The sequence below is a fragment of the Camelina sativa genome, chromosome 10, assembly GCF_030686135.1.
Source record: "Camelina sativa cultivar CO46 ecotype springtype chromosome 10, ASM3068613v1".
NCBI lineage: Eukaryota > Viridiplantae > Streptophyta > Magnoliopsida > Brassicales > Brassicaceae > Camelina > Camelina sativa.
In genome coordinates, this window is record NC_141889.1 from 4,709,513 (window position 1) to 4,736,637 (window position 27,125).

A 27,125-nucleotide genomic window follows, 5' to 3' on the forward strand; every position below is an offset into this window, starting at 1 on the left:
CCACACATGTGTACACCCAAAATAAAATCAGGTAGTACAAATCATATAGAATCCTTCAAGGTACAAAATCTCCAATAGTATTTTTATGTCAGGATAAAATCGAATTTTACTTTCAAGTATACATACATTAAAGAAATGAAAATTAGAATGGGAAGGTTAAGAGAATAGGAATCTCAAAGAAGCAGCAGCCTACCACAGTACTTTGGAATTTATATAATTTAGATAATATATTCGAGGATTCTTTACAAGTAAGATGTAAAAAATTATTTATTTATTTGGTCAGAATTCAGAATAAATAAAATTAAATGTTGGGAAGAATTTCATTATGGTAAGGAAGTAAAACTAAACCCACCAATGATCATTTTTTCATTAATACCACTTTCTAACACATTTCCCTATATAAAGCAAACGCCACTCTCAATCCTCTTTCACCTTCAAATCATTCATCATCATTACATCAAACCCAAAAAAAAAACCCAATCCTCTTCTCTCTTTTGACTAATTTAACAAAACATCAAAAACGAACCAGTTCTCTGTCCATCTGCTACCTCTGTCTCTGTCTCTGGTAATCTTATTCTTCTTCAGTTCTTCTTATGTCTTCTTCACATAGATTTCATGACGGCTTCGAAACGCTCTCTCTCTCTCTCTCTCTTGCTCTGCATAGATTTCGTGACTGTTCATATTCTCTCCCACGCATTAGCCAATTTTGAAACATTTACATGAGTCTTTTTTTTTCTTTTTCTTTTAACTTCTGATAGAGAAGCTCCAATGAGGATTTTTTTTTGAATAATAATTTTGCAATGAATCTATCTCTACGTTTTAAACCTTTTTTTTTTCAGCAATGTTAGAGTATCGACAACTCAATATATCCTTTTTGCAAAAAAAAATTGTTCTCGCCAAGTGTAGAGTGAACTTAACGACAACGTTATCAATCATACCCATCTTCTTTTAGACATCTCCTTCAAACACGTTACATGCATCCCTTAATGTTTTTATTTGCTTCTCTTTCCCTTAAATCGTGTTCCGCAACATAAACATGAACTCAGAACAGAAATCAGAAACCCACCCTTTGTTAATTTTTTTTTTTTTGCAGAATCCTAAAACAAGAATGGCGTTGATGAAGAACGAGAAGAAGATGACCAAGAGTTACTTTGACGTTCTTGGAATTTGCTGTACATCGGAGGTTCCATTGATTGAGAATATCCTCAAATCCATGGATGGTGTCAAAGAATACTCTGTAATTGTTCCAACAAGAACCGTCATCGTCGTCCACGACACTCTCATCCTCTCCCAGTTCCAAATCGGTAAAGCTTTTTTTTTTCCTTTCTCTGTTTTCTAAATTTTAATAAAGCTTTTTTCGAGTCGCTGCTGTTGGAAAACGCGAACGTCATTTTCAGGAGTTTACTTTAATGACACTTTAAAAATCTTGGAAATTACTTGTTTTTGTTCTGTTTCGTGTCCATAATAACATGTGAAAATTTTACCCTTTTTCAAAAAAGAAGACAAAACAATTCTAATGTGAGTGTTTACGTAATTACGTTACGCATCATCATTCACTGATTCACATAATTAACGTTTATAAGGTTTCCCTTAAATTTTTTATTTTTTTTTAATCTCCTCTGCTTTTTCCATTGACTCATTTTAGTAAAATTAATATGGCTTACAGTTAAAGCACTGAATCAAGCACGGTTAGAAGCAGATGTGAGGGTAACCGGAGAAACCAATTTCAAGAATAAATGGCCAAGTCCATTTGCGGTGGTTACAGGCGTGCTTCTCCTCCTCTCCTTCTTCAAGTATCTTTACCCTCCTTTCCGTTGGCTAGCTGTTGCAGCCGTAGTCGCTGGAATCTATCCGATATTCGCCAAAGCTATAGCATCCCTTGCAAGGTGTAGAATCGACATCAACATTCTTGTTGTTATAACCGGTACGTTATGTTTTACTCTTTACTCGCCAATTTATATGATATGGATCACATTTCTCACATTATTAATTAATGAACGTTATACCGTTATAGTAGATATAAATGGGTGTTATATAAAGTTGTGATGGGTCAATTTGGAATTATTTATGGTCAACACAAAGCAATTGTTTTGTAGTTTTTTGGTTGTCTTTTCCTCTGCATTTGCCTTTCTTTATGTTACTTTGAGACCAAAAGAGAAAATGAAAAAAAAGAACACTAAAAAACAAAAAAAATAAAGCTGGTTTCTTTCCAAGAAAAAAAACATTGTATTGGTTTAGAAGATGTTTATAACTTTTTGGTAAAGAAATTTTTATTTTTTTATCTTTTATACAATTTCCTGACACAAAATAGATGAAATGTATGTAACTCACTAATTCAACAAAAACAATAATAATTTAGGAAAATTATGAGTAGTATAAGTTATATAGTCTTGTACGTACGTTCAAGAGTTAGTATTGATCATGTTTGTTGCTTTCATCAGTGGGAGCAACAATTGCTATGCGGGATTACACAGAAGCTGCAGTAGTTGTCTTCTTATTCACAATCGCCGAATGGCTCCAATCAAGAGCTAGCTATAAGGTTTTGTGTTCTTCCATCACTTTTAGTTCAGTTGTATATATATCAATAAAAGTTGTGAGTGCTCAAGTATTGTTATACTTTTCAGGCAAGTGCAGTGATGCAGTCTCTGATGAGTTTAGCTCCACAGAAGGCAGTGATTGCAGAAACTGGAGAAGAAGTTGAAGTTGATGAGCTCAAGATCAACACAGTTATAGCTGTCAAAGCTGGTGAAACCATACCTATTGATGGAGTTGTTGTGGATGGAAACTGTGAAGTTGATGAGAAGACCTTGACTGGTGAAGCTTTCCCCGTGCCTAAACTGAGAGATTCAACGGTTTGGGCTGGAACCTTTAATCTAAATGGTATGAAAAGGCAGCTCGACTTGATGAAGGTAACAAAACTGTGAAACTTTTCAAGGTTTGGTCTTAACTAGCTCCTCTGTTTTTTTCAAGGCTATATAACTGTGAAAACCACTGCTCTAGCTGAGGATTGCGTGGTTGCAAAGATGGCAAAGCTTGTAGAAGAAGCTCAGAACAGCAAAACCGAAACTCAGAGATTTATAGACGAATGTTCCAAGTACTATACTCCAGGTATCAACAACTGATTTTGGTCTTTCTTTCATTACATCTTTTTTATCTTCTTGTTTGAGATCTTATAAATGTCTATATACTTTGTATGCAGCGATCATGGTGATATCAATCTGTTTTGCGGTTATACCACTTGCATTGAAGGTTCACAACCCGAAACATTGGTTTCACTTAGCACTAGTTGTGTTAGTAAGTGCTTGTCCTTGTGGGCTTATCCTCTCTACACCAGTAGCCACTTTCTGTGCACTCACTAAGGCAGCCACATCAGGACTTTTGATCAAAGGAGCTGATTATCTTGAGACCTTGGCCAAGATCAAGATTGTTGCTTTTGACAAAACCGGAACCATCACTAGAGGCGAGTTCATCGTCATGGACTTCAAGTCACTTTCCAGTGATATAAGCCTTCACAGTCTGCTTTACTGGTGACACATCTGTTCTAACCTTTTTTAACCACTTTACTAAACATCAACACACATGGTTTTGTACTGAGCATTGTGGAATTTGACTATTTCAGGGTATCAAGCGCAGAGAGCAAGTCAAGTCATCCAATGGCTGCTGCACTTGTAGACTACGCAAAATCTGTCTCTGTTGAACCAAAGCCTGAAGCGGTTGAGGATTACCAAAACATTCCAGGAGAAGGAATATATGGAAAGATTGATGATAAACAAGTATATATCGGTAACAAAAGGATTGCTTCCAGAGCTGGGTGTTCATCAGGTACATATCAAAACTTAATGCATTGAGGTTTTTTGGTTTTTTATCTAATAATCTCTGATGGTTCTTTGCTTTTGGTGTATGTATATACAGTTCCAGATATCGATGCTGATACCAAAGGAGGGAAGACGGTTGGGTATGTATATGTTGGAGAAACACTAGCTGGAGTTTTCAATCTCTCAGATGCTTGTAGATCTGGTGTAGATCAAGCAATGAAAGAACTGAAGTCTTTGGGAATAAAGACTGCTATGCTTACCGGAGATAATCAAGCTGCTGCCATGCATGCTCAAGAACAGCTAGGAAATGCTATGGATATTGTTAGAGCAGAGCTTCTTCCCGAAGGTAAATCTGAAATCATCAAAGCGTTTAAGAGAGAAGGGCCAACTGGTATGGTAGGGGACGGGTTGAATGATGCACCAGCTTTAGCTACAGCGGATATTGGAATCTCGATGGGTGTTTCTGGCTCTGCACTCGCAACAGAGACTGGTAATATAATTCTCATGTCGAATGATATCAGAAGGATACCACAAGCGATAAAGCTTGCACGTAGAGCGAAAAGGAAAGTGGTGGAGAACGTGATCATATCAATCACTATGAAAGTAGCAATTCTTGCGTTGGCTTTTGCTGGTCATCCGCTGATTTGGGCAGCTGTGCTTGCTGATGTAGGAACTTGTCTGCTTGTGATCCTCAATAGCATGTTGTTGCTTAGTGATAAACACAAAGCTGGTAACAAATGTTATAGGGAGTCTTCTTCCCCTTCCTCTGTCTTGATCTCGGAGAAACTTGAAGGTGATGCTGCTAGAGATATGGAAGCAGGTTTCTTACCGAAGACCAGTGGTAAGCATTGCGATTCAGGCTGTTGTGGGAAGAAGAATCAAGAGAAGGTGGTGAAATCAGCTAAAACCAGTTCAGACCATGGTCACACTGGTTGTTGTGAGAAGAAACAAGACAATGTAAAGACTTGTTGCCCGGAACCTGGTGTTCTAGTACAAGGTCGTGCCTCTGGATGTTGTGGTGACAAGACTCAGAAACCACACCAACACCAACATGGGGTGAAACAAAGCTGTCATGAAAAGCCATTCGGCCTGGAAACTGGAACTGGCTCAAAACAAGAAGGTTCTTCAACCTTGGTCAATCTGGAAGGAGAAGAGCAAGGGAAGGTGCAAGTGTCAGTCAAAGGTTGTTGCTCAAGTCCTGCTGATCCCGTGGTAGCTAGCTTAAAAGTGAGGAGCTGCTCTGAAAGTTCTAAGATGGATGATAAAGAAGAAGCATGTTCTCAGGCAAAAGAGGCTTGCAAGTCTAACTGTAGCAGCAGAGATAGGAGCCACCATGGTAGCAGTTGTTGCAGGACCTACGCTAAGGAGTGTGGCAGTCACCATCACCACCACACAAGGGCTGCGGCTGGCTTGGGAAGCTTAACAGAGATTGTGATTGAATAAGTTTTTAGTTCTGGCTAACATTCGTACTCATAACCTTTTATCTTTGCAATCATCAGAAAGGATGATGACATCATCATGATGTATTATCAATCGAGAAACCATGTGATTCATCAAAGAAGAAATGTGAATGATCCTTTTTGAATACTTATCTTTTCAATCTTCTCATGTGATCATCGACTTCAGAGATGCTTGCAAAACCGAAGTTACATAGTCAAAATTGATATCTCACTAAACTACAAAACCGAAGTTAGAAAACTATACCGTTGCAGTAGCAGTAGCATCGACTTCGTATTCTTTACTTTCTCCTCTACAATAACTTGTTTAGTCGAATCTGAAGGAGTACAACACAAAACATTCACACAGAAAAAATCACAGCAACACACACACACACACAAAAAAAAGAAAAAAAAAAAAAAAAATCAGACTTAATCGTTGTAGTAATATACCTTGTTTCGAACGATCAGGTGGCGGATACCACAACGCACGGCGGGCTTAGTCAAGTAGAGATTTTTGTTATTATAATTGATTTCGGTTTGGTTTTAATGGTTTTGAAACTACAATTGATTTTGATTCGGTTTACATTGGTTTTGAAAAGTAGAAACCAAAAAAAAAATCACGCGATCGCAATTTCAGAAAAAAGTGCGTCGAATGAAATAGGCATGATTTTGTAGGTGGTACCCACAGGAATTGGCTACACTCGCGCAACTCGCGTTTTGTGCGCGTGGGTAAAAAATAAAGCCTTGTGATTGGCTATAGAAAACAAAATAGTAGCTCCCCTCCTCCACCGATAACAAGTAATAACATATTTACTTGTTTTCGTCTTCTTCTTCTCTCATTCGATTTTTGAATTTCAGTTTTGATTTCACCATCATCCTAGATTCCTAGTGTTGAAATTGATTATTGGATCATTCTGCCCTCAGTGTCTTTGCACTGAATAACTTTAAATTGTTCAGTGAGGCAAAGCTTTAAGCTCCCTGAGATGGTGCTTTATCAATCGAGAAACCATGTGATTCATCAAAGAAAGGTGAATGATCCTTTTGAACACTTATCTTTCAATCTTCTTATGTTATTTTCGACTTCAGAGATGCTTGCAAAAAGGGTACGAACAATTAAAAGTTAAAACTTATATCCAGCAAAAAATTGGTCTGTAACCAAACACAAGTAGATGAACTTGATGAATCTGTTACACGAATAACTGACAATTAAAAGAATATGATACTTAATCCATTGATCAGATAAAATCAACAAAATATGAGATAAAACAAATATAATGAAGGAAAAAAGAACTACAGTTTCATAATCTTAGATATGGTGAGATTATGTACAAAACGCTAACACAGTGGACTGGCTAGTGTGGTATGGTGATACTCTAAAAGAACTAATCCCAACCCCCCCCCCCCCCCCACTAGCTATACACTACCTTCAAATGTCATTTCCTATGGTATGCTTGTCAATTAAGCATCTTTTGTTGTTCTGCATCAGCATGACACCGTTTAACAATGCTGGAATAGCTTTATAGTTCCTGTAAATGAGTCAAGCTCGTAGCTTAGCAGCAGGTTCAGACTTCGTTCAAGTGGATTCCCCTTGGATTTACAGTGTCCGACTGGTCCGTTCGGGGTTTTAAATGAAGTACAAAGAACCAGACATGCTTCTTTGTGATCTGAGAGCAGAAGAGCGCAACTTCTTTGAAAGAAATAGCATGAATCATCTTTCGCCAGCACAAATCAGGTGAGCATGTTTACCCTTTCATGTACACAGCCTTCAAGTATTACTCCGTTCAACAGTTGATGACTTCGAGTCACTCCTTCGTGGTGATGAGCCTATGAGACCATGACCTAGGTCAGATGCTCTGAATTCTCAAGTAACACAGTATCTCCACCAGTGAATGAAGTTCAGACTAGTTGGAATTATAAACTTAGTCTCTTCTCCCTAAAGGCCGTCCAAAATTTTGCCTCCTTTGGATCCCATGTTGCCAAGCATCTCTATATCTATCCCCGGGAAGATCAGAATCATCAACTGAGTTCTCCCTTCGAATATTCCCATTTCTTGGAAATGTTGTTGTGCTCAGCTTCTCGTCATCTTCTGATGGTGTCCCTGACCTGGATTCAGGGTGCATGTCGATGGATCTGGTTCTTGGTCCACCTGATCTGAAACTTCTAGCATTAGGTGCTTTTGGGATAAAGCTAGGTACCTTTGGAACCGGGAAATCCTTGGGAAGAGACTCCATCTCCATAAAACAGTTCCTTGCTTTGGCGTCAGTGATCAGTGCTGCCCAATCTTCGCACTTCATTAGAGCAGATGCATTTCCCATGACCTGTTCAAGAAAAACGAGACTTAGAAACTTGATCAAGAAACCAGAAGTTATCATATATTTATATATAAAATGTACATGCATAGAGAGATATCATACCCATAGAGCTCTTTTGGCACGGGTGAGAGCAACATTCATCCGCCGGATATCAGAGACAAAGCCAACACCGTGATTGGAAGCACGCACACATGACATAATTATAACATCACGTTCTTGACCCTGAAACGCGTCTACAGTATTGATATAAATCTCTTTCAGTTCATCTTGGCCCAAAGCATTTGCGAACTCGATTTTCAGGCTTTTCAACTGCAGTTTGTATGGGGTTATGACCCCAACAGAGACTTTACCCCCGCCCAATGACTTCAGAGTTCTTTGAAGATGCAAGTACACCCCAACACAAAAGCGAGCTTCATCAATGTTCTCATAAGATACTGATCCACCTCTATGAGATTCCCGCCCATGGCTGATATCAAAGAAAAGGTAAGGCTTAAGGACAGAATCTTTGTAATAAATCTCGTCAGGAGCAGCGGAAACACTTTCACTGTCTGTGAGGCGTCCTTGGTAGAAATATCTTGAAGGGAAATCACGTATTTGAGGATGCATCCTATATTGAACTGTTAACAACAAAGTTGGACAACCTGCTAACTGAAACCTTTCAAAGAGACTTCTACTGTATAAAAGGGTTCCAGCGGCTTTGCTAATAACTGTAGCAGGAAGCTGTTGAGGATCACCCACAAGTACACATCGTGCAGCACCAAGAGCAAGGGGAGGAAGAACTCCAACCTCACTAGCTTGGGCAGCCTCATCGATGACCACCATATCGAAGCCATGCGTAAGACGAGAAAACAGTTTACGACCACTGCTTGATACAGTTGTAAAAACAATTTCAGCCTCGTTCGCGAAACTTGCCTCAAGACTTGCACGAGCTTCTTCAAGATTAAAGTTATTACCACCAGCGCGAAACTTTCCCTCGACAATGAGAAGGCGAGACATTTCAACAAGATCTTTATCTCTGGCTTCAACAACAGCAGAAAGGCGCTGTAACAATGCATCTCTTGTCTGGTCCCTAGCCATAAGAACATCAGGGTCAACGCCAACGGATCCCTGAGAACGGTTAGCGAAGGCTGCAGCAGTAAGTTCCCTTTTAAGTCCAGCAATATCTTGAGATAGCTGCGTTTCTCGCAATCTGAGGTTGTGCATGTGTCCTAGAATTTCATCACGGGACTTGGCTAATAGCTGCTCACTTCTACGCTCCACAGAAACAGCTTGAGCAGCTCTTGTTTGGGTATCAACACCTACTCTAGCCACATCAGGGCGATAAACTCTCATTTCCCCATCAATAAAACCACGATCAAGGACACGTGAGAGAAGTTCATCGGTCGCAGCATTTGAAGGAGCACAAACGAGCATTCTTGGTTTAGCACACAATTTTGGCAGCGTACGAAATAGATTCTGGTCCATGTTTTGTAGGACTTCATCAATTGATCCTGACACAATATGATCTGAACTGCTCTCACTTACTTGTTTATAACTTTCAGGAGCTAATTTCTTCAGCAACGAAGTGTAATACTGCTGATACTGAACCAAATGGATAACATTCAACATTCCCCAAACTGTGTGTGTCTTGCCTGTTCCTGGAGGGCCTTGAACAAGAGTAAATGGCCATGGATCTTGCCTCTTTACCCCACTGCTTGTACCAGCTGCAGTATGCATTGCGGCCCAATGGATTGCAGCCAACTGAGGAGCATTAAAGCTTCTATGTAAGTGGCCAGCAAAGCTAGGAGTAAAACAATCGGGCACTGTAGGAGTCTGCTCCCCGTAATTAGGAAACTGCTCTGGGCTAGGCCTGAGAATTGCATTTTGCATCTGAAGAATATAGCAGTTTCACCAGCGTCAGCATAACAAAAAGCATCTATGAAATATTTGTTAGAGAAAACAAAACCAACCTGTGGGTTAAGCTGAGAAAACGCATGCAAAGCAACATATTCCCTTTGTGTGGTTGCAAGCGAACCAAGCACTGACAGATGCCAGATCTCCTTAGGTTTAAGCTTCCGTAAAATATGATTATCGTCAATCTTGCTGGTAAAACAAAAAAAAAAATCAAAAAGGGGGGAAAAAGTAAAGAAATGAGAGAACGGAAACAAATGCTTCCAGTAAGAATGGCTAGAAAATACAGCTTAAAAATCAAACATATGGAAAAGCATATACCTGCCAGAATCATAAGTATCTCCAACATAGAAATGGAGAATTGCTCCATGAGGATCTCGAGTATCAACCGGTATATATCTTCTAACTGTACCAGCTACACGTCCAGCCTCATCATGCTCTCCTTCTAAACATAAAAAGGAAAAAATTACAGAACATACAGAGAAGCACAAGTAATATTAAACCAACCAGACAATCTACGAATTCCAACCACACCTGATTCAGGCACAGGATTTGAAAGAACAGCAACATCTCCCTCCTTGAAAGCCCATTTACATTCATTTACTGAGAGAAGTATCACATCATACCATCCTAACCAAATAAAACAAAGGCTAGCAGTCAGGTAACAAGAGAAAAGTAAGTAGAGTATTGTTGCCCAAAGGCCTTTACAAATGTATATTATGTAATAGGACTGTTTACCTCTCTCTCTTCTTTCGATGAACTTTATTCTGACCTTCATGTATGAATTTGCCTCAGCCAATTCTTCCCATGTACTGTAAAGTTGTGCCCGGCACTCCTCGAAAAGTAAAGGTTCAAACACTCTAACATACTCATCCATGGATTCAAACCGCTCAGGGACACTTTGGAGATCAGTATCCTCTAAACACAAGAAAAAATTATGCATAAGAGTCAATTACACTATGGGTACTAACTAATAAGGCAGAGAAATGGACATATTTGAAAGAACAACGGCCATATGAAAAAAGTTGAGTATCATCATTCATACAAGTCAAATTTTCCAGTGCAAAGTGTACAGAACAGAACAGAGGCATGTCAATCAAAAAGCTTACTCATATCCAATAATTACTATCACTAATAGCCATTCAAGTTTTCAGATACACATAAATGCATCCATCCAGTTTTTTCCTTAACTAAGATAATTAAAATTAAAGCCAACAAGAGCCAACCTGATAAATGATATCCATCGACAATGAAAACAAAAACTAAAATTCTGTCATCAACTTTTACAAGTATGATTTAATCGTATCACCTTCCAAATCCCGTGGCCATTATGATTCTCACTGAGCCATGATTCGGGACACAGGGAAACTGGCACCAGAGCAGTAGATTTTAATTGGCATAAAAGTTCCTACCTTAAATGAAGATAACTTAAACTGAAAAAGTAGGAGCACTCAAACACACGTTCCATAAGCTGAAACACTATATAGGACATACCTGGATGCTGCCAAAACTTTTCGTTGGTCACCTCTCGTATAAGACGCTCCACGGAGGTATCTTGGTATTGGGTACTATTGGCTTGCTTCTTGAACGAAGTAAATTTCTTGTTTCCAAACTTTGAGTCTGCAGAAGTTTGACTGGACAAGGTGACTTGTCTATTTGACGAATGACCACTCTTCAGCTGCCGCGAATTCATTGGCTGCTTCCATGACCCCTGCCTTGACACAGAACCTTCAGCAGAAGGTCCTGCCTCCCCATTTGTTCTCCTAGTTTTACCAACTGAGCCAGATTGTGATTCACCATTAGATTCTAATTTCGGTTCAGATGTTTCTGGATGTACTCCACCATTAGGAATATCACTCGGTTTCTGATCCCGGTATACAACATGCCCTGGAACCCCGCCTCCTTGTTCAGCAGGTGGAGGACCTGCGCGAGTTTCTCTAACCGTCCGCGTGACAATAGGTTGTGGGAAATTCTGTCTTCTTGGTGTTGTGGCCTTAATTGGACCAGCTTGCTTAACATCTTCTAGGTTGAGAAACACGGTCTGCCTGTTCCGCTTCTTTCCCAACATCGTCTCTTTCTGATGATCCATCTTTCTTTTCACAGTGGTATTTGCGCACTTGATTGCATGACTTGCTTCAACTCCTTTAGTTTCCCTCTGCCTCACCAGTAAACCCTGTTCTTGCGGACTATCTATAGATGCACCATCTTTACCACTGCTTTCTGAAATCTGATTAACGTTTTTGTTTTGAAGACCCAAGTTTGAGTTGATATCTAATCCTACTGTGCCATTATCCTTCTCTCTAACTTTAGAATAATCAGAACTACTATGTACATCCTCATTGGCAGGAACCTCCGACTCTGTCCATTCCCCTTCTTCTCTCTCAGGTGCCCCAGCATCATTTGGAACTATTGATGGTGCAACCTTTGCTTCCTCCGATGTGTCTGGCCTGGATGATGACAATGATTCCTTAAGAGAATTCTCATCCATCTTTTGTTCAACTGAGACATCCGAGCGTTGAGCAGAGATAGGGCGGACAAAAGGCTGAAAGCCAGAAACTGTAGATGCATGTGAGAACAGTCGGTTGTTTACATCAGAAACTGTTGATGCATGTGAGAACACTCGGTTGTTTACAATATCTTGGGAGGACGATGGAGTTGCGAGCAAGCCAGAGGTATTGGGGTTTGCAAATGGGGTAGCCGTCTGTGGCTGATTGAAGTTAACATTATCATTCCCATCATCATCTTCTGTAGGAAGTTCATTAAGATCAAAGAACAATTTTCCTTCTGAAGCCATCTCGTACGTATAGTCATAAACTAGTGTATAATTCCAAGCTAGTAGCGCAACTTATAATATCTCAAGATGCCAGAATAACACAAACCAAAAGACGTATCCCCTCGTACGACACCAGCTTCTGCAGATAAAAATCCCAAAAGAAACCACAATCAAAATCATTGCTGATATAAAGCCCGATACAGAAAACTTAAAACAGCCAAAAGAAACAAACAAGTAGTAATTGATATATCGATTAAAATCACCTAGTGCATTACTCAACTCAGTGTGCACAACCCACACACAACCTTTCAACGTGACAAAGATTCTTACTTTTCCCTTTTTATACTAATGAAACTTTAAAGAAGGCGGCTTTTATACTCCAATTAATAGGTAATAATGCACGCAATTAGGAAAGACGATTAAGAAATCTCTAAAATAAATAAAAATCGCCGCAACCTAAAATTCTGAGGAAAAAAAAAACTAAAACTAAAATTGAAGCCAATCACGCACATGAACAAACCAGCTATATCAAAGACGAGATCAATGGAGATAAAATTAAAAAGCAAAGATCGAGATCGAGGAAACGAACCAGTGACGGTGTCGGTGGGGGACGGTGGCGGCAAAAACCTCTATTAAAAAAAATTGATCGGATTGCCCTAAGAAATCCTAATCTCAATCCCAAATCTCTCAATCCGGCGAGTAAAAAATAAGGGCAAAACAGTTCAAAACGGCGGCTGAATAAAATACGAAAGCAACGGCGAAGGAGACGGATCGAAGGAAGAAGATCTGGTCTGTTTGTTGTTCGTCGATTTCGAAGAGGGAGAGAGGTGTTTAGGACGACGACGACGACGACGACGAGACGAGAGAGAAAGAATCTGGTGGTTGAGAGACGATGAGACTCTTCTCTAATCAAATCGGATCAAGACCGTTGGATTAAGACCAAAGAGAACTGATCCGACGGTCTAGGACAAGCCAAAAAGTTTTTTTTTTAAGTATTAAAAAAGATTTGAGTTTTACAGTGTAGGAAGGAGGAGAAGGACCTTTGTTGTTTGGGTGTGTGTGTACTTTGCAATTGCATAAACTCAATCTTATTTATAGGCGAGAGATAGAGAGAAGAGAGAGGCCAAGTTTGGTTCGCTTCTATTATTGCGTCAAAAACAAGGTTTTTTATTTTTTATTTATTTATTTATTATTACTACTATATTTTATGGTTTTGTGATATCTATAAATAACTGGTCAATTATTTTAGATTTTGGATACTCTATTACTGTCTAAGGACCCCTTCTGTCCATAATGCTTGTAATTGAGATAAAGAATAAAAAGCTTTGTTTCCATTATTGTTATATATCAATATATTTAATTCGTTTGATTTCCTCATATGTAGTAATTAGAATTGCGTTGTTATTTTATTGATTTGTGTAGAATAATAGATTAGTAGTATTATTTTTGTCATGTAACATTATGTCATATTGATTGTTTTTTTTTAAAAAATCAAATGTCGTGTGTAAATTATTGTGAGGTTGTAGGGATTTTAGCTTTCTTTTAAAGTTTGATCTTAAGTTAATCACATTTAGTTTTTTAAGCTTTAAATTAATATAATTTGATAAGATAAATGATGATATAATTATATATTGTTAAAAAAATATGGTAACAATAACGGTATTATTGGTGGTAAATAAACGGGTTTTTAAAACTAGAAATCTTACAAGGTAAAATTTTAGATTAATTTACACTTTTCTAATTGAATACATGTTTAGCGCTTTTTTTACCGCACCTAGTGACTAGCGATTGGTTAATGGTATTGAAAAAGATTATTTTTTCTAAAACAAACGGAGAAACTTAAAAAAATTTATATTTTTAAAATAAATATTTTAATAAAATTGAGAAAGATTCATTTTCTAAATGAGGGTTCATGAATCATGATGACACCAATGACCAATGCAAATGGAAACAAAATAATATTGGTAGCTTTTTTTCAAAAAATAGAAAGGAAACAAATAAGATTTCTTTCTTATTGTATTTTAAATGCTCTATATACAGTTTGTAAATTACACAATTAATTTTCAATAGAGAGCCACGTTAGTAAAAGTTTTGGATGAAAAAAATTTATGCAACACTCTTATCTCAATATTGCATATTGAAATTAGAGGTGTCAAAATGGGTCAAGTTTCATGTATCAACTCAACTCAATCTAACCCATGAACTCTAATGAGTTAACAAAATTTATCTTAATTAGTTCATGAATAAAATAGGTTAATGAGTTAATTGGTTTAGTGGATCAAACAAGTTGAGTTGTAATGGGTAATAGTTAACCATTTAATCCATCAATTCCATTTTTATTGAGTCAAATGGTTAAACCGGTTAAAATAACCAAAAATCTGTAAACCAATCAAAATGAATAAACCGATTAATGCTTTGATTTTTTCTCAAAACACACCTTCATCGTGATTTGAGAGTTGGATCTTCGTCGGCGTGAACATTTGCAGCTGGTTCTCTCCTCTCATCTTCGAGTTCATGGGTTACCCCTAGTTCATGGGTTAAACACACCTTCATCGTGATTAACCAGACATCTACAAAGGATATAATCAAGTTCAGGTTTGTTTCTTCTCTCTCTCCCTCTCTCCGTCTGTTTCTCTTTTAGATTTTTGGGTTTTAGAAACAAATTGACTATTTTTGATCTTTGGGTTTTGATTTTTCTGGGTTTTGATTTTTTCTGGGTTTTGATTTTTTTCTGGGTGTTTGTGTATCTATGTGGCTTGTTCTCTTGATTTGGGGATTTGAATGACTTAGATTATAATAAGAAACTGGATTGCTTGTTAGATTACTTGTGTTTGTTTTAATGTTCATCATGTTTGGATAATCGAGAAGACTATATATATGATGCCATGTTTACAAATTTTCATCTTATAAGATTTCTTCATCTGTTATATCAAATTTTCATCTTATAAGATTTCTTCATCCGTATGAAATGCCTAGTTGCTCTATGACTTGTCTGTGATTTTTTCATCTTATAGTTTTATTTGTTTTGTCTATTTTTCTAGATCAATGGACAGTGAAGATGCATATTCTCTTGGTGGGGGTGGTGGGCAAACTTCAGCAGATACATCACAATCTAAAAGTCTGGTAAGTCTTTCTCGTAAAACTTCAGCAGATACATCACAAACGTGTGTTGTGTACGTGTGTGTTGCTGTTATTTGATTGACTATGCTCGTGTATGTAGAGTTGTCATTCTGATGCCATTTTGCTGTCTTGCTTCGTATAATCTGGTTTTTATGATGTAGATGAGAAGGACGAGATAGTTGTAATTCGGGAAAACCCAACTTCGAGTGGAAAAGAAGATGAATGAAGCTTTCAAAACCCAAAGTTTGTTTCTACTCAATATGAAAGCTTGACTATGTTTTATGTTTTTGGTACGTTCATGATCAACATAAATTATTTGCTTGAATGAATTTGAGTGAGAGAGAAAAGAAGCTTAGTTTGTCTTTGTTACTCTCTTTCACTTGTGCAGTCTATGTTTAATGTTGCTATTGACTTCAATCAGCTTGATCATCTGAATCTACTTGTAGTCAGCTATCATTGGTCGAAGTTGCTTGTCATGTTACTCAAATATTCATTCTAAGAAGAGTGTGGAGCATCGTCGTATACAAGAGTGTGGAGCATCGCTGACTACAAATATTCATTGTTGTCATTGTGTTTTGTGTGAGTGAATAAAGAAAAAAACACAAGACATATTTGATGTACTTCCTTTTAGTTTTAATGTATGAACTCACTTACATAAGTTAATCATTTAACCATTTAACCATTTAACTCATAGGATTAAATGAGTTCATAGGTTGATCCGGCTCATTTATTTAAATGAGTTGGGTCAACCTATGAACTCATTTAATCTAAACTCATTAGATAATGAGTTGAACTGAGTTGAGTTAATCAATTTGACATCTCTAATTGAAATATACTGTCAATATTTTTATTTAATATAAAAAAGCAATATTGCATGATAAAATATATTGTCAATATTTTTATTTAATATATAAAAAATCTATACTTACAGCAAATTAGCTTGTTTAAGAAAAAGTCAAAAAGGTAAAAAAGGAAATTAAACTTTTTATACATTTTAAAATATACTTTTACATTTAAGTTGATATCCTTCCGTTTTTAGTTGCATATTATAAAGAACTTTAACTCTTTAAGAGTCAGATTAAGGGCTAATTACGACTTTTCAGATACGGCCTAAAAAACAGGCGTTTTGCACAAGTTATTTTTGGGCAGTTTATATAATTTATCAAAAGTAACTGGACTCAAAAGTAATTATGCAAAAGTTAGTGAGACCCCTTTATTTGACTTGGTACGCTTTAGTCTTCTGTCTCTCTCTCTCTCTCTCTCTCTCGCGACTCGCGCTCGCTCTCTGACTGTGCCAAGTCCTCCTCTGCTGCAGTCTCCGATAATGGCGGGTTTTAAGCTGCTTTTGTTTCTTTTTCTTGTAACCCTCGAGATCGCTTGTTTCTCTTCTTCATTCACTGTGTAAATGCTGAAGCTTCTTCTTCATCCGGTTGTGATGAACTCAAATCCACCGTCTCTGCTCTTCGTACGTCTCATGTCACTTTACCCTTTTTTCGATTTTGGTGAAGATTATGCAAATTTTGTAGCTTTAGTGTGTCTATGTAGTAAAGGTTTAGTCTTTTGTTTTGTTTCTGAAGAACTGTAGGGAAATGTGAAAAAGGGTTTCTTTTTGATTTGTTGCATTTCTTAGTAAAATTCTGGAGATTTTGAGTAACGTTCATATGAGGTTTATGTTAGAGTGACGTTTCACATTTCCAGTTTCAGTTCTGTTTCTCTGGAGATTAACTTGTAACGTGCTTTTCATTCCAAAGTTGATGGCTTTTTTACAATTTCTTTAGCTGCATTTTGAATCTGGTTGCTAACTATTGAGAGGCTTTTTTTGTGTTTTCCTTGTGTGTTGTTTAAAGAGTCAATCATCACTGAGAAAAACCAAGAATTGATTAGCAAGGACGAGAAGATCCGAGGTCTGGAGTTATACATCCGGAAGAAGTCTTACTTGTTTGAGAGTGAGATTGATTTTTCTTCTCAAGTGAGATTTTCATTCTTCTTTTGAGTTTGATTCATTTGCCTATAACAAGATGTAGAGGAAAGTTATTTACTTTTGTTGGTTGTAATATGTTTTGTTTAGTCTGAGGATGCGGTGAAGAGTAAAGCAGAAGAGAAGGTTTATGAGCTTCAGAAGCAGGTTGGTCATGTAACTGGAGTTTTGTGTATTTCATTTTGTTCATTACTTTTATTCAATCATTTTATTCAACTTGTGCATTTGGCAGGTATTTGCACTAAAACGGGAAGTGGAAATGCAACGCAAGAGAAGGCTCGAAGTGGAAGCTGAGAAAGTTGAACAACCTAGCTCAAAGCTTGAGAATGTAAGAGATATGTTGTCTCTAGGATTTGATCTGCATATTACAAGAGCTTACTCTTGTTTTTTGTTTCCTGTGGTCAGATGGATGGCAAGTGGTTCTTGTCTAAGCTTGGTCTCAACCGGAATAAAACTCAGGTTAATCTAAAAGAAGGCGTTTAACATCGCACAAATCTTATTTGTTTAACTCTTCATTAAAGGCCTCTCTTTCATGGTTGCAGGCATATCTAATGACCTTATGGCATCAACATCTTAGCCCAACTCTTCATATCACTATTCAAAAGGTTTGTCTTCAATTCAAAATTAACCTTGAAAGTCTTTTAAACTTCCCTGTATAGACAAGTCCTTTTCGTTTTTTCAGGTGTCGGAGATAATTGACCAAGTCCAAACATGGTCAGAGCCTCACATTGAAACCCTCAATTCAGTGAGTATCGTTCTCATTGCACCCTTATATACTTCTCATTTACTTGATACTGGCATCTGAGAATTCTTCCCCTTGATTTTTCAGGAATGGATCCCAAGCATCAAAGATGCATGTGTGACATTAACTATATATCTCGAACCAAAAGTTCAGTATTTAACCGATAAGTCCATCGAGGTGTTCAGTACATCTAAGCAGGCTTTGACACCACATCTCCTCCAAGGATTGGACGCTTCATACTACTATCTTGAGGTTAATATATTTCCACATACTTTTATTCTGACTTTGCATAAAACATTGTGAGCATTGTCTTGTTTATCTTAGGTAATCAGAGCACATACACACCCATACACTACCAGGATTATGACCATAACAAAACCACACTTGGAGAGAGTTCAAGTTGCCATAGAGCCATATACAGAAAACGTAAGACATGGCTTTAAGAAGTTAGTTAACTCGACAAAAATCTACCATCGACAGGTATATTCATCATACTGCGTTCTAGTTTTGTTGTTTATAAAAAATACAGTAACACGTTGATAAGCTTCTCTCTGTTGGAACCAAGGCTCAAGAAATGCTGAAGAACAATGAGGTCACGAAGCCGATTGCTACCATGGACTTAGCTTGGGTTGGGGTATGTATTTCCAACAAATTCCATTCATTCAATCCATCTATAGAGTCTACAAATCATAACTAAGTCGCTTGTTATTTTGATTTCAACAGGCCACAGCTTTGATTGGTTTCCCTCTTATATTCATCATCAAATTGCTTTCTGCAGTCTCCAAGTAAGCTTTGAACATCTTTCAACAATAGTCTATAACTTCAATCAGTCTGTTGCAAGAGAAAAGTAACTATGAAACTGAATCTTTTGTTTTCGGGTCAAACAGTCCCAAAGGGAAGAAGAGATACAGCCATAGAAAAGAACCAGTCCTCGGATACCGCAGAGCCAAACGCCGTCATCCTCACCAATGAAACAATAGAACTATAACTTTAGGAGATCAGAAAGGTTTCTAGTGACTTTACTTTTAAATATATCATTAGTTTTGGTTCCTGTTGAGACGGTTACTCAAGTGAAGGAAATCTCTTTTGCAGGTGGTTTGTATATACTTTTCTGGTTTCTCAGACTCGTAAAAGTTTATTAGTTTAGGCTGAAGAAATTGAGCAGAGCTGTTCTACACAAAACTATATGTGATATGTCTCTTCACTCTCTGTACTTAGAAGAAATCTTGGAACATATATTTTCAGTTTTCGTAGTTTCAATTTTGGTTTGGCAATGTTAATGTATCCAGGCCCAGCCCAGCTAGGTTGGTACGAGTCGGAACTAAAAAAGCCTTTTAGTAATTTTTTTTTAGAGTAAAAATATCTTTCTCAGCTCTTCTTTAATATACTAAAAGTTTATAACGTAAATAAAAAACCAAATATTTAAAACTAAAAAAAAAAAAAAAAAAATTGTGAAGACAAAAGGAGAGAAAGAAAAGGACAAGAGAGAGTCAATGTCTATAACGACTGTTTGTGTCTGATCCCAGTTTCATGTCTTTATATGTCTCCTCCTTAAAAGGTCGCTTTACATTTACGCTCTTTCTTGTTTTTAGCTTTCATTTCTCTTTTTAGCTTTTTCTTTTATCATCTATTTTTATTTGATATGAACTCTTATTAATTTGAGGAAAATGAATTGTCATGGTGTATGTTTTCTAATCTAGCTCTTTGTTCAAAATAAAAACCCTAATATTTGAATGGAACAAACCTCTATAGATTGAGCCCAGAAGCCCAAGTTTTCCAAAAGTTAAGCTAGTGAGTTAAAAGTTCAAATCTTAATTAGCTACGAGTTCACGATGCTAAAGAAAACCATGAACCATAAAAGGTGCAGGAGCAAAGAAGTATTACATTTAGAGGACAATCAGATCAGATCAGATCCGGTGGTTTAGATTCAAGTGCCGAATCTGCCCTTGTGACATGCAAATATTACTGGATTCACATAAATGGAGACACACCTATTAACTATTGACAAGGAGAGTCTGTGGTGTTGACAAAACAACATACTTATACAACACAGACAGACACACTTCAAACTTAACCATGGTTAGTCGCACGTGCTATGTCCTCCGGTCAAATATGTTCTCTTTACATTATCATTAATTACTTACTATTAATATCTTATCATCATTTCCATTCATATTACTATTCTTTTAAGTAATATCTAAATGTTGAAATGAGATTCCTAATCCTGAATTAACTTATAATTCTTCTAGAAATTAGTTTGATAACAAATACTAAAATTAAAAAGCTACACTACACATTCTTCTTCACCAGCCTTCTAATGTTCCCACATAGAAAAAAATCACTAAATTAAGTATTACTTTAAGATATGTATCGATTCGGTATATAAACACTGCTAGGAAAAAAAAAAGCTGACAAAGAAACGTTGACAGAAAAGTGTAGCCAAATAACTGTTAAATCAAAATATGTTTCGGCGTTAAATTTGCATGAATTTATTACGATATATATTTCATAAGTGCAACAACTACAAATATATATATATATATATATAACTGGTTTATATTCGTGTATATAATTGGATATTGAATTTTTGTTTTACGTATGGCCTAGATCAAACTCTTCGTATTAATGGGAAAGCTAACTCCTACAACCGATGTTTTGAAACCCGACCCGGAAAGCAAACCGGACAACCTTCCGGGTCACTGAGTCAATGGCTTGACCCGATCCAACCGTGGGTTAACAATTTACTGAATTTCACAATATAGAATAGATTTTATGAAAATCTATATAAAAATATAGTAGAATTGGTAAAGAGATTTTCATGCGAACAAATTTTTTTAAAAAATAGACGTAACCGAACAAAACGAATGAAACTACACTTTTAGAAATAATATATTGTCCCACATCGGAAAAGTTAGAGGAAGAAGTACTCAATTCCTTCTTTATATAGCTGGTCTCTACATTAATTACTTCAAATTTGATAATTAGATGTTGGGTTTAACTCGAACCGCCGGTTCAACCATAGGTTAACGGGTTTTAGTCGGGTTTTTCCGGTTCTATCCGGATTTTTAAGTGTCCGGTTTTTAAGTATAACCCGGACCGGCATACCTTCCGGTTCGCGGTTAAACCGGTTCAACCGGCCGGTCCGGTCCGGGTTTCAAAACATTGCTTACGACAAAGAAATACATGACACATGCGGAAATTTATTGAGCCTTGCTATGATCGTAGTATTGACATACATATACACACATGTATATCTAGTAATCTATATTGATTGGATATATGGAGTACAATTATAACATTATCGGATGATTTTTCTTTTCTTTTATACTGTATAAAGTGCACTTAGTTGATTTTTTGCAAGTCCAATATAAATTACTATTAAAGTTCGATATTACTATTTGTGCTAATTGCTAAAGACAAAATGTCACACAAGAGTACTTTTTGAGTTTGTCCGACCACATAAACAAAAATATCATTTAACATATTAGCTGTCTAATCCCCTATGTTTTTAGATCATTTGTTAAATTTGTCTATCTTTAAGTCTTTATATGTAAACGATGAGAAGATGGAGAACGGAATGTTGAGGAAGAAGAATAATGAAAGAAAAAACAATACTATAATGAACTCATAATAATATTTGCAATCTAAAACAATATGTTATACAAATATTTTCTTCCAACCCATATCAATGTTTGTTTTTTTAGATATCTAGATTATTCAGGTTAAACATATTAGATATCCAAATTTCTCTACCATTTTTAGATTAATGTGCCAATTGACTTGGGTAATTAATGATTTATTTTTATACACTAATATCGTTTGAGGACAGTGGTATTAATTAATAAAAATGGTAAGCAACAGCAAATTGCTTACATGGTTATCAACAAAATCATCGTGTTTCGTAAACAATAAGTTAAAAGAAAATTAAAGAAAAATGCAAATGACATTGGGATTACCACAAACTGTCAAAAAAAATTAGTTTAATCAAAGAAACAATTAATGGCTGAGTCAAAAAAAGATTAACGAGCTTTCTCTTTTTAAACAGTGAATACTAAATTAATTAGATGCTTCTAATCAGATTTCTAGGAGATATGTCGGAAGCACCGACGACACGTGCGGATCCGTCACGTGCGCGATGCAAAACTCTTTAACTCGTATGTCGATTTTTCCTTTTTTAAATATAAAAATAAATAAAATATTGCAGTATTTATATTATAGTATTATTTTTTTCACAGTCCGTATTGTCGATTTTTATGCCCGGAATCAAGGGTTTGACTTACCAAATTATTACCTTTTTTTGGGATTCAATTTAAAAAAAAAAAAAACTTAAACTAGAGAAGAAGAAAATAATAATAATAAAATAGACATGTGAAAGAGTTAATGTAAGTTGAGGAAAAAAAAACAGAAAAGAGATAATAATAATAATAATTTTTATTTTTTTGGTTTGGCAGAAGGAAGAGAACAAAGCTGTTTCGTTCATATATACGAACCCCTTTTTTCCATTTTTCTTTGTGCAAAAAGTGAAAAACCAAAAAAGAAAGAAAAAAAGGAACTCCCTTATCCGATTCTGAAGCAGAAAAATTAGCTGCGGAATCTTTTTCTTTCAGATTCTCACCAAAACCAAACCAAAGACTGTTTTTTTTTTCCTATTCTGAATCTTCGCTTAGTTTGTTTCAGATCTGCCACTGTTTCAGGTTTCCCTTTTACTTCCATATCTTTTTTTTTTTCCATTAAATTTTGTCTCTGAAATCTTTCTCTGTTTTGATCATCTTCGTTTTGTTTCAATCGATTCAATGTTAATTTTGCTTTGGCGTTCTTAGCTTATACTGTTCTTTTGTTGTTCTGTTGTGTTGTTAGTTAAAGAAGACCGATCTGTAATCTTTGTTTTGTCTGCTTCTCACTATATAATCCTTGAGCTTATATATCTTTTATGAATAAAATCTAACTAAAGTTTCTAAATTTGTGCTCTTCTTTTTAATTCCCTATTGAGTTTTATAAATTTGTGTAATTCATTTCACTGATATTTTTCGAGTTTTTCTCGGAAGATTTGATATTTGAATTCTTCTTTTCTATCTGAAACGAACCTTTCTGTCGGGTTTTTCTAGAAACTCTTTTTTTTTTTTGTTTTTTTTAATTTTCCGGGAAAATCTCGTTTGTTAGCTAGAGTTGACTGATACAAACGACTTAAAAAGATAAGTTGCTATAAAAATGCATTTTTGAACTCTTATTGTGTTGTTTTTGTTTTGGTTACACACTACTCTGTTCCAAAAAAAAACACCAAAAGCTAAATACATTTATTTATTCATGTTTTTGCAGCGAGATAGGGTCACAACAAATATGATAAATGTTATGAATCCAATGAAAAGTGGATCAGAGAAAGGTTTAGATCCTCAACTATGGCATGCATGTGCTGGTGGTATGGTTCGTATGCCTCCTATGAACTCTAAAGTCTTTTACTTCCCTCAAGGTCACGCTGAAAACGCTTACGACTGTGTCGATTTCGGTAACTTACCCATTCATCCCATGGTTTTGTGTCGTGTTTTGGCTATCAAGTATATGGCTGACCCTGAATCAGACGAGGTTTTCGCCAAACTTAGGCTTATTCCTTTGAAAGAAGATGAGTACGTTGATCATCATGAGTATGCAGATGGGGAAGACAGTAACGGTTTCGAGAGTAATAGTGAGAAAACGCCTTCTTTTGCCAAGACTCTAACTCAGTCTGATGCTAATAACGGTGGTGGTTTCTCTGTTCCTCGTTATTGCGCTGAGACGATCTTCCCTAGGTTGGATTATAACGCCGAGCCACCGGTTCAAACCATTCTTGCTAAAGACGTTCATGGAGATGTTTGGAAGTTTAGGCATATTTATAGAGGGACGCCACGTAGGCATCTTCTCACGACCGGATGGAGTAATTTCGTGAACCAGAAGAAGCTTGTGGCGGGAGATTCGATCGTCTTCATGAGAGCTGAGAATGGAGATCTTTGTGTAGGTATTAGGAGGGCTAAGAGAGGAGGGATCGGTAACGGACCTGAATACTCAGCGGGTTGGAATCCCATTGGTGGTAGTTGTGGCTACTCTTCTCTTTTAAGGGAAGATGAAAGCAATAGTTTGAGGAGAAGTAACTGTTCCCTTGCGGATAGAAAAGGGAAAGTGACTGCTGAATCCGTTATAGAAGCAGCTACGCTCGCTATTAGTGGAAGACCGTTTGAGGTTGTGTACTATCCTAGGGCTAGCACGTCGGAGTTTTGTGTCAAGGCGTTGGATGCTAGAGCTGCTATGCGGATTCCTTGGTGCTCAGGTATGAGGTTTAAAATGGCTTTTGAGACTGAAGATTCTTCCCGGATAAGCTGGTTTATGGGGACTGTTTCGGCTGTTAACGTCTCTGACCCTATCCGTTGGCCTAACTCTCCTTGGCGGCTTCTACAAGTAAGCTTGTTCTTTGTTTGTAGTCTCTTTCTAGTTAGATGATAGGGTTAGTTACTCATGGTTGGGTTTTGTGTGTGTTTAGGTAGCGTGGGATGAGCCAGATTTACTCCAAAACGTGAAGCGGGTTAACCCATGGTTAGTGGAATTGGTATCCAATGTTCACCCGATCCCGCTTACCTCGTTTTCGCCACCGAGGAAAAAGATGCGGTTACCTCAGCATCCGGATTACAACAATCTGATCAACTCAATCCCAATACCTTCATTCCCAAGCAATCCTCTCATTAGATCAAGCCCGTTAAGCTCTGTTCTGGACAATGTTCCCGTGGGTTTACAGGGAGCCAGGCATAATGCTCATCAGTACTACGGGTTATCATCTTCGGATCTCCACCATTACTACTTGAATAGACAACCTCCTCCACCTCCTCCTCCATCATCTCTCCCTCTTACTCCTTCTCTAGGGTTGCGAAACATCGATACCAAAAACGAGAAAGGCTTTTGCTTTTTGACGATGGGAACAACACCATGCAATGATACCGAATCTAAAAAGTCGTCTCACATTGTATTGTTCGGAAAGCTCATACTACCCGAAGAGCAGCTATCAGAAAAAGGATCCACGGATACCGCAAACTTAGAGAAAACGCAGATTTCATCAGGCGGATCGAACCAGAACAACGGTTTTGCGGGAAGGGACTTATCATCGTCAGACGAAGGATCACCTTGCTCCAAGAAAGTTCAAGATGCATCGGGTTTGGAAACAGGGCATTGTAAAGTGTTTATGGAGTCAGACGATGTAGGTCGAACCTTAGACTTATCCGTTCTTGGTTCGTATGAAGAGTTGAGCAGGAAACTCTCTGACATGTTTGGGATACATAAGTCTGAGATGTTAAGCTCTGTTCTCTATAGGGATGCATCAGGAGCCATCAAATACGCAGGAAACGAGCCTTTCAGGTAACATTTTTACTAAAGAGTAGATTTATCATATTACTGGATGATGAAGCAAAACAATTAATAAATGTTTTTTTTTTAACTCTTGCAGTGAGTTCTTGAAGACAGCTCGGAGATTGACGATTCTGACGGAACAAGGAAGCGAAAGCGTTGTAATATAATTTGGCAGAGGTGTTTTTCGTTGGAGCTCGGAAGTTAAAAAGTCAAAGCTTGAATCTTTAAGCTTTTTTTAATTTATTTATTTTGGTTCCACTTTTTTGGATTCTGTAATTTTCAAAATGCAATTCACAATCTATTTGCAAATAAAAATAGATTCTTCTTCTCATGAAAAGCTTCTTTAATCAAATATGGTTTATATACTTTATACATACAAGTAGGTCTTTTATATAATTGAGCTCATCCAATCAGTTCTTTCTTACACATAACCTTAACAAATTATATGATGATGAATAGGCTACAACAAGCATTGGCTGCACAAAGTCACAATATTGAGTGTTTTCTTGGGTTCATTTAAGTTGTTGAGAGGTATGAAAAGTAATAAAAATCTGCAAGACAATTAGTTAGGGTGATGCGAGGGTCATGTCTCTAGGCACATGCACAACAAACAACGGTCGGATCCTATGTTTGACAAAACACAAAGTCCTCAACACCTAAGTTAAGTTGGATCTCCCACTTTTCATTTATAATAACTCAAAAGACTATATATTATATATTTTCTGTTTATTCCAATAATGTATACAAAGCGAAAATTCCATATCAGCTTCAGCCTCCTAACTAAAAATATTTTGGAAAGTACATTGTATATTCGCTTCTTGGTCCTCAAAGTCAAATGTTGTTCTAAACTCACTTTTTTCTCTTCTTATTTAATGTAAAAGACACAAAAGTTCTAGCACTTTTTTACATTTTAGTCTTTAAATCCTATATAGCCATCCATACTCACTTTTTCTGCATGCCCTGCTCTAAACTAGTGTACTAGTGTCCTACAAAAAGAAGTGTCATTAGAATACATATTAATCAAGTAAGATTCGATCTAAATTCAGAATAATCTAGGATTCAAGTTCTAACTATTTGTAAATAATATTTTTCAGATTAGTCACTCATTAGCTTCGGTCTACTGCTCGATCTAGTCTGACGCTTTACCGATCTAATTAAACATGGATACAAAAATCATTAAGACTGTTAGTTGAGAGTGATGGACATCATGGACTATGTAAACAACACACGAAAGAGAGATATTTTAATTGAATCCAGTCACATGTCATGATTAGAGTTAATATAAATGGAACCAAAACTTAATTCAAGTGGCTTAAGAGATAGTATGAACATTGTATATAAAAAGAGATATAAACATTAATTGCATATCTGAATAATATCAATTTTTTAGGGTTTTTTTTACATTAATCAAAAGTGATTGATTGTGACAACTCTCTACGTCCGAAGTTGACTCTTGAACCACACATGTTCACAATTCACAATCCCAACAAGATCATGAGAGAAAACAAACAGCAAAACGAAAGATACATGGGGGAGTCTTGTTTTGGATTAATCATTAAACTAATCAAAGAAGTCAAGTTATTCAACTGGTGATCATAATATCATAAGTTAAATTATTAGGAAAAAATAATGTCGAGAAAAAGCAGATACTTAGGGTTTTGAAACAAAACTTCTTCGTTAACCATGGTTGA

General features: G+C 36.7%; 3 protein-coding genes, 1 long non-coding RNA gene and 1 pseudogene across 9 annotated transcripts; 4 read left to right on the forward strand and 1 right to left on the reverse strand.

Moving 5' to 3' along the window:
- Positions 1 to 325: 325 nt before the first annotated feature.
- LOC104717190 (cadmium/zinc-transporting ATPase HMA2-like) lies at positions 326 to 5,402 on the forward strand. 2 transcript variants are annotated; one of them, XM_010434726.3, is made up of 9 exons: positions 326 to 565; positions 1,094 to 1,304; positions 1,667 to 1,924; positions 2,442 to 2,539; positions 2,625 to 2,880; positions 2,971 to 3,108; positions 3,200 to 3,527; positions 3,620 to 3,822; positions 3,913 to 5,402. In XM_010434726.3, exons 2-9 carry the CDS (start codon positions 1,109 to 1,111, stop codon positions 5,256 to 5,258), a joined length of 2,823 nt encoding a protein of 940 aa, XP_010433028.1. In that variant the 5' UTR covers positions 326 to 565; positions 1,094 to 1,108; the 3' UTR covers positions 5,259 to 5,402. The 2 variants fall into 2 exon arrangements, with proteins under 2 accessions (XP_010433028.1, XP_019086036.1); XM_019230491.2 differs by lacking the exon at positions 326 to 565 and having other exon boundaries at positions 615 to 1,304.
- A 1,058-nt stretch (positions 5,403 to 6,460) lies between these two features.
- LOC104717191 (putative helicase MAGATAMA 3) lies at positions 6,461 to 13,388 on the reverse strand. Of its 2 annotated transcripts, XM_087469554.1 has the most exons (9): positions 12,819 to 13,388; positions 10,951 to 12,368; positions 10,766 to 10,824; positions 10,195 to 10,374; positions 9,991 to 10,086; positions 9,778 to 9,901; positions 9,516 to 9,648; positions 7,669 to 9,435; positions 6,461 to 7,572 (listed from the first exon to the last, which is right to left on the reverse strand). In XM_087469554.1, the coding sequence occupies exons 4-9, from the start codon at positions 10,331 to 10,333 to the stop codon at positions 7,174 to 7,176; spliced, it is 2,658 nt and encodes an 885-aa protein (XP_087325680.1). In that variant the 5' UTR covers positions 10,334 to 10,374; positions 10,766 to 10,824; positions 10,951 to 12,368; positions 12,819 to 13,388; the 3' UTR covers positions 6,461 to 7,173. The 2 variants fall into 2 exon arrangements, with proteins under 2 accessions (XP_087325680.1, XP_010433029.2); XM_010434727.3 differs by lacking the exon at positions 10,766 to 10,824 and having other exon boundaries at positions 12,819 to 13,297.
- A 1,228-nt stretch (positions 13,389 to 14,616) lies between these two features.
- Positions 14,617 to 16,023, forward strand: LOC104717192 (uncharacterized). Of its 3 annotated transcripts, none has more exons than XR_756181.3 (4): positions 14,617 to 14,824; positions 15,271 to 15,352; positions 15,511 to 15,639; positions 15,738 to 16,023. It is a non-coding gene; the product is annotated as an uncharacterized LOC104717192 (long non-coding RNA). The 3 variants fall into 3 exon arrangements; XR_015569245.1 differs by having other exon boundaries at positions 14,642 to 14,824; positions 15,511 to 15,592; positions 15,796 to 16,023; XR_015569244.1 differs by having other exon boundaries at positions 14,658 to 14,824; positions 15,796 to 16,023.
- Positions 16,024 to 16,617: 594 nt separating this feature from the next.
- LOC104717193 (uncharacterized) lies at positions 16,618 to 19,440 on the forward strand (annotated as a pseudogene). Its single transcript, XR_015568977.1, has 13 exons — positions 16,618 to 16,814; positions 17,197 to 17,318; positions 17,418 to 17,474; positions 17,560 to 17,655; positions 17,733 to 17,786; positions 17,870 to 17,932; positions 18,010 to 18,072; positions 18,157 to 18,321; positions 18,394 to 18,549; positions 18,635 to 18,703; positions 18,793 to 18,854; positions 18,957 to 19,075; positions 19,162 to 19,440. The product of XR_015568977.1 is annotated as an uncharacterized LOC104717193 (transcript).
- A 3,008-nt stretch (positions 19,441 to 22,448) lies between these two features.
- On the forward strand, positions 22,449 to 25,765 carry LOC104717194 (auxin response factor 16). Its single transcript, XM_087470122.1, has 4 exons — positions 22,449 to 22,763; positions 23,386 to 24,495; positions 24,578 to 25,443; positions 25,532 to 25,765. Exons 2-4 carry the CDS (start codon positions 23,407 to 23,409, stop codon positions 25,599 to 25,601), a joined length of 2,025 nt encoding a protein of 674 aa, XP_087326248.1. The 5' UTR covers positions 22,449 to 22,763; positions 23,386 to 23,406; the 3' UTR covers positions 25,602 to 25,765.
- The last annotated feature ends 1,360 nt before the right edge of the window (positions 25,766 to 27,125 follow it).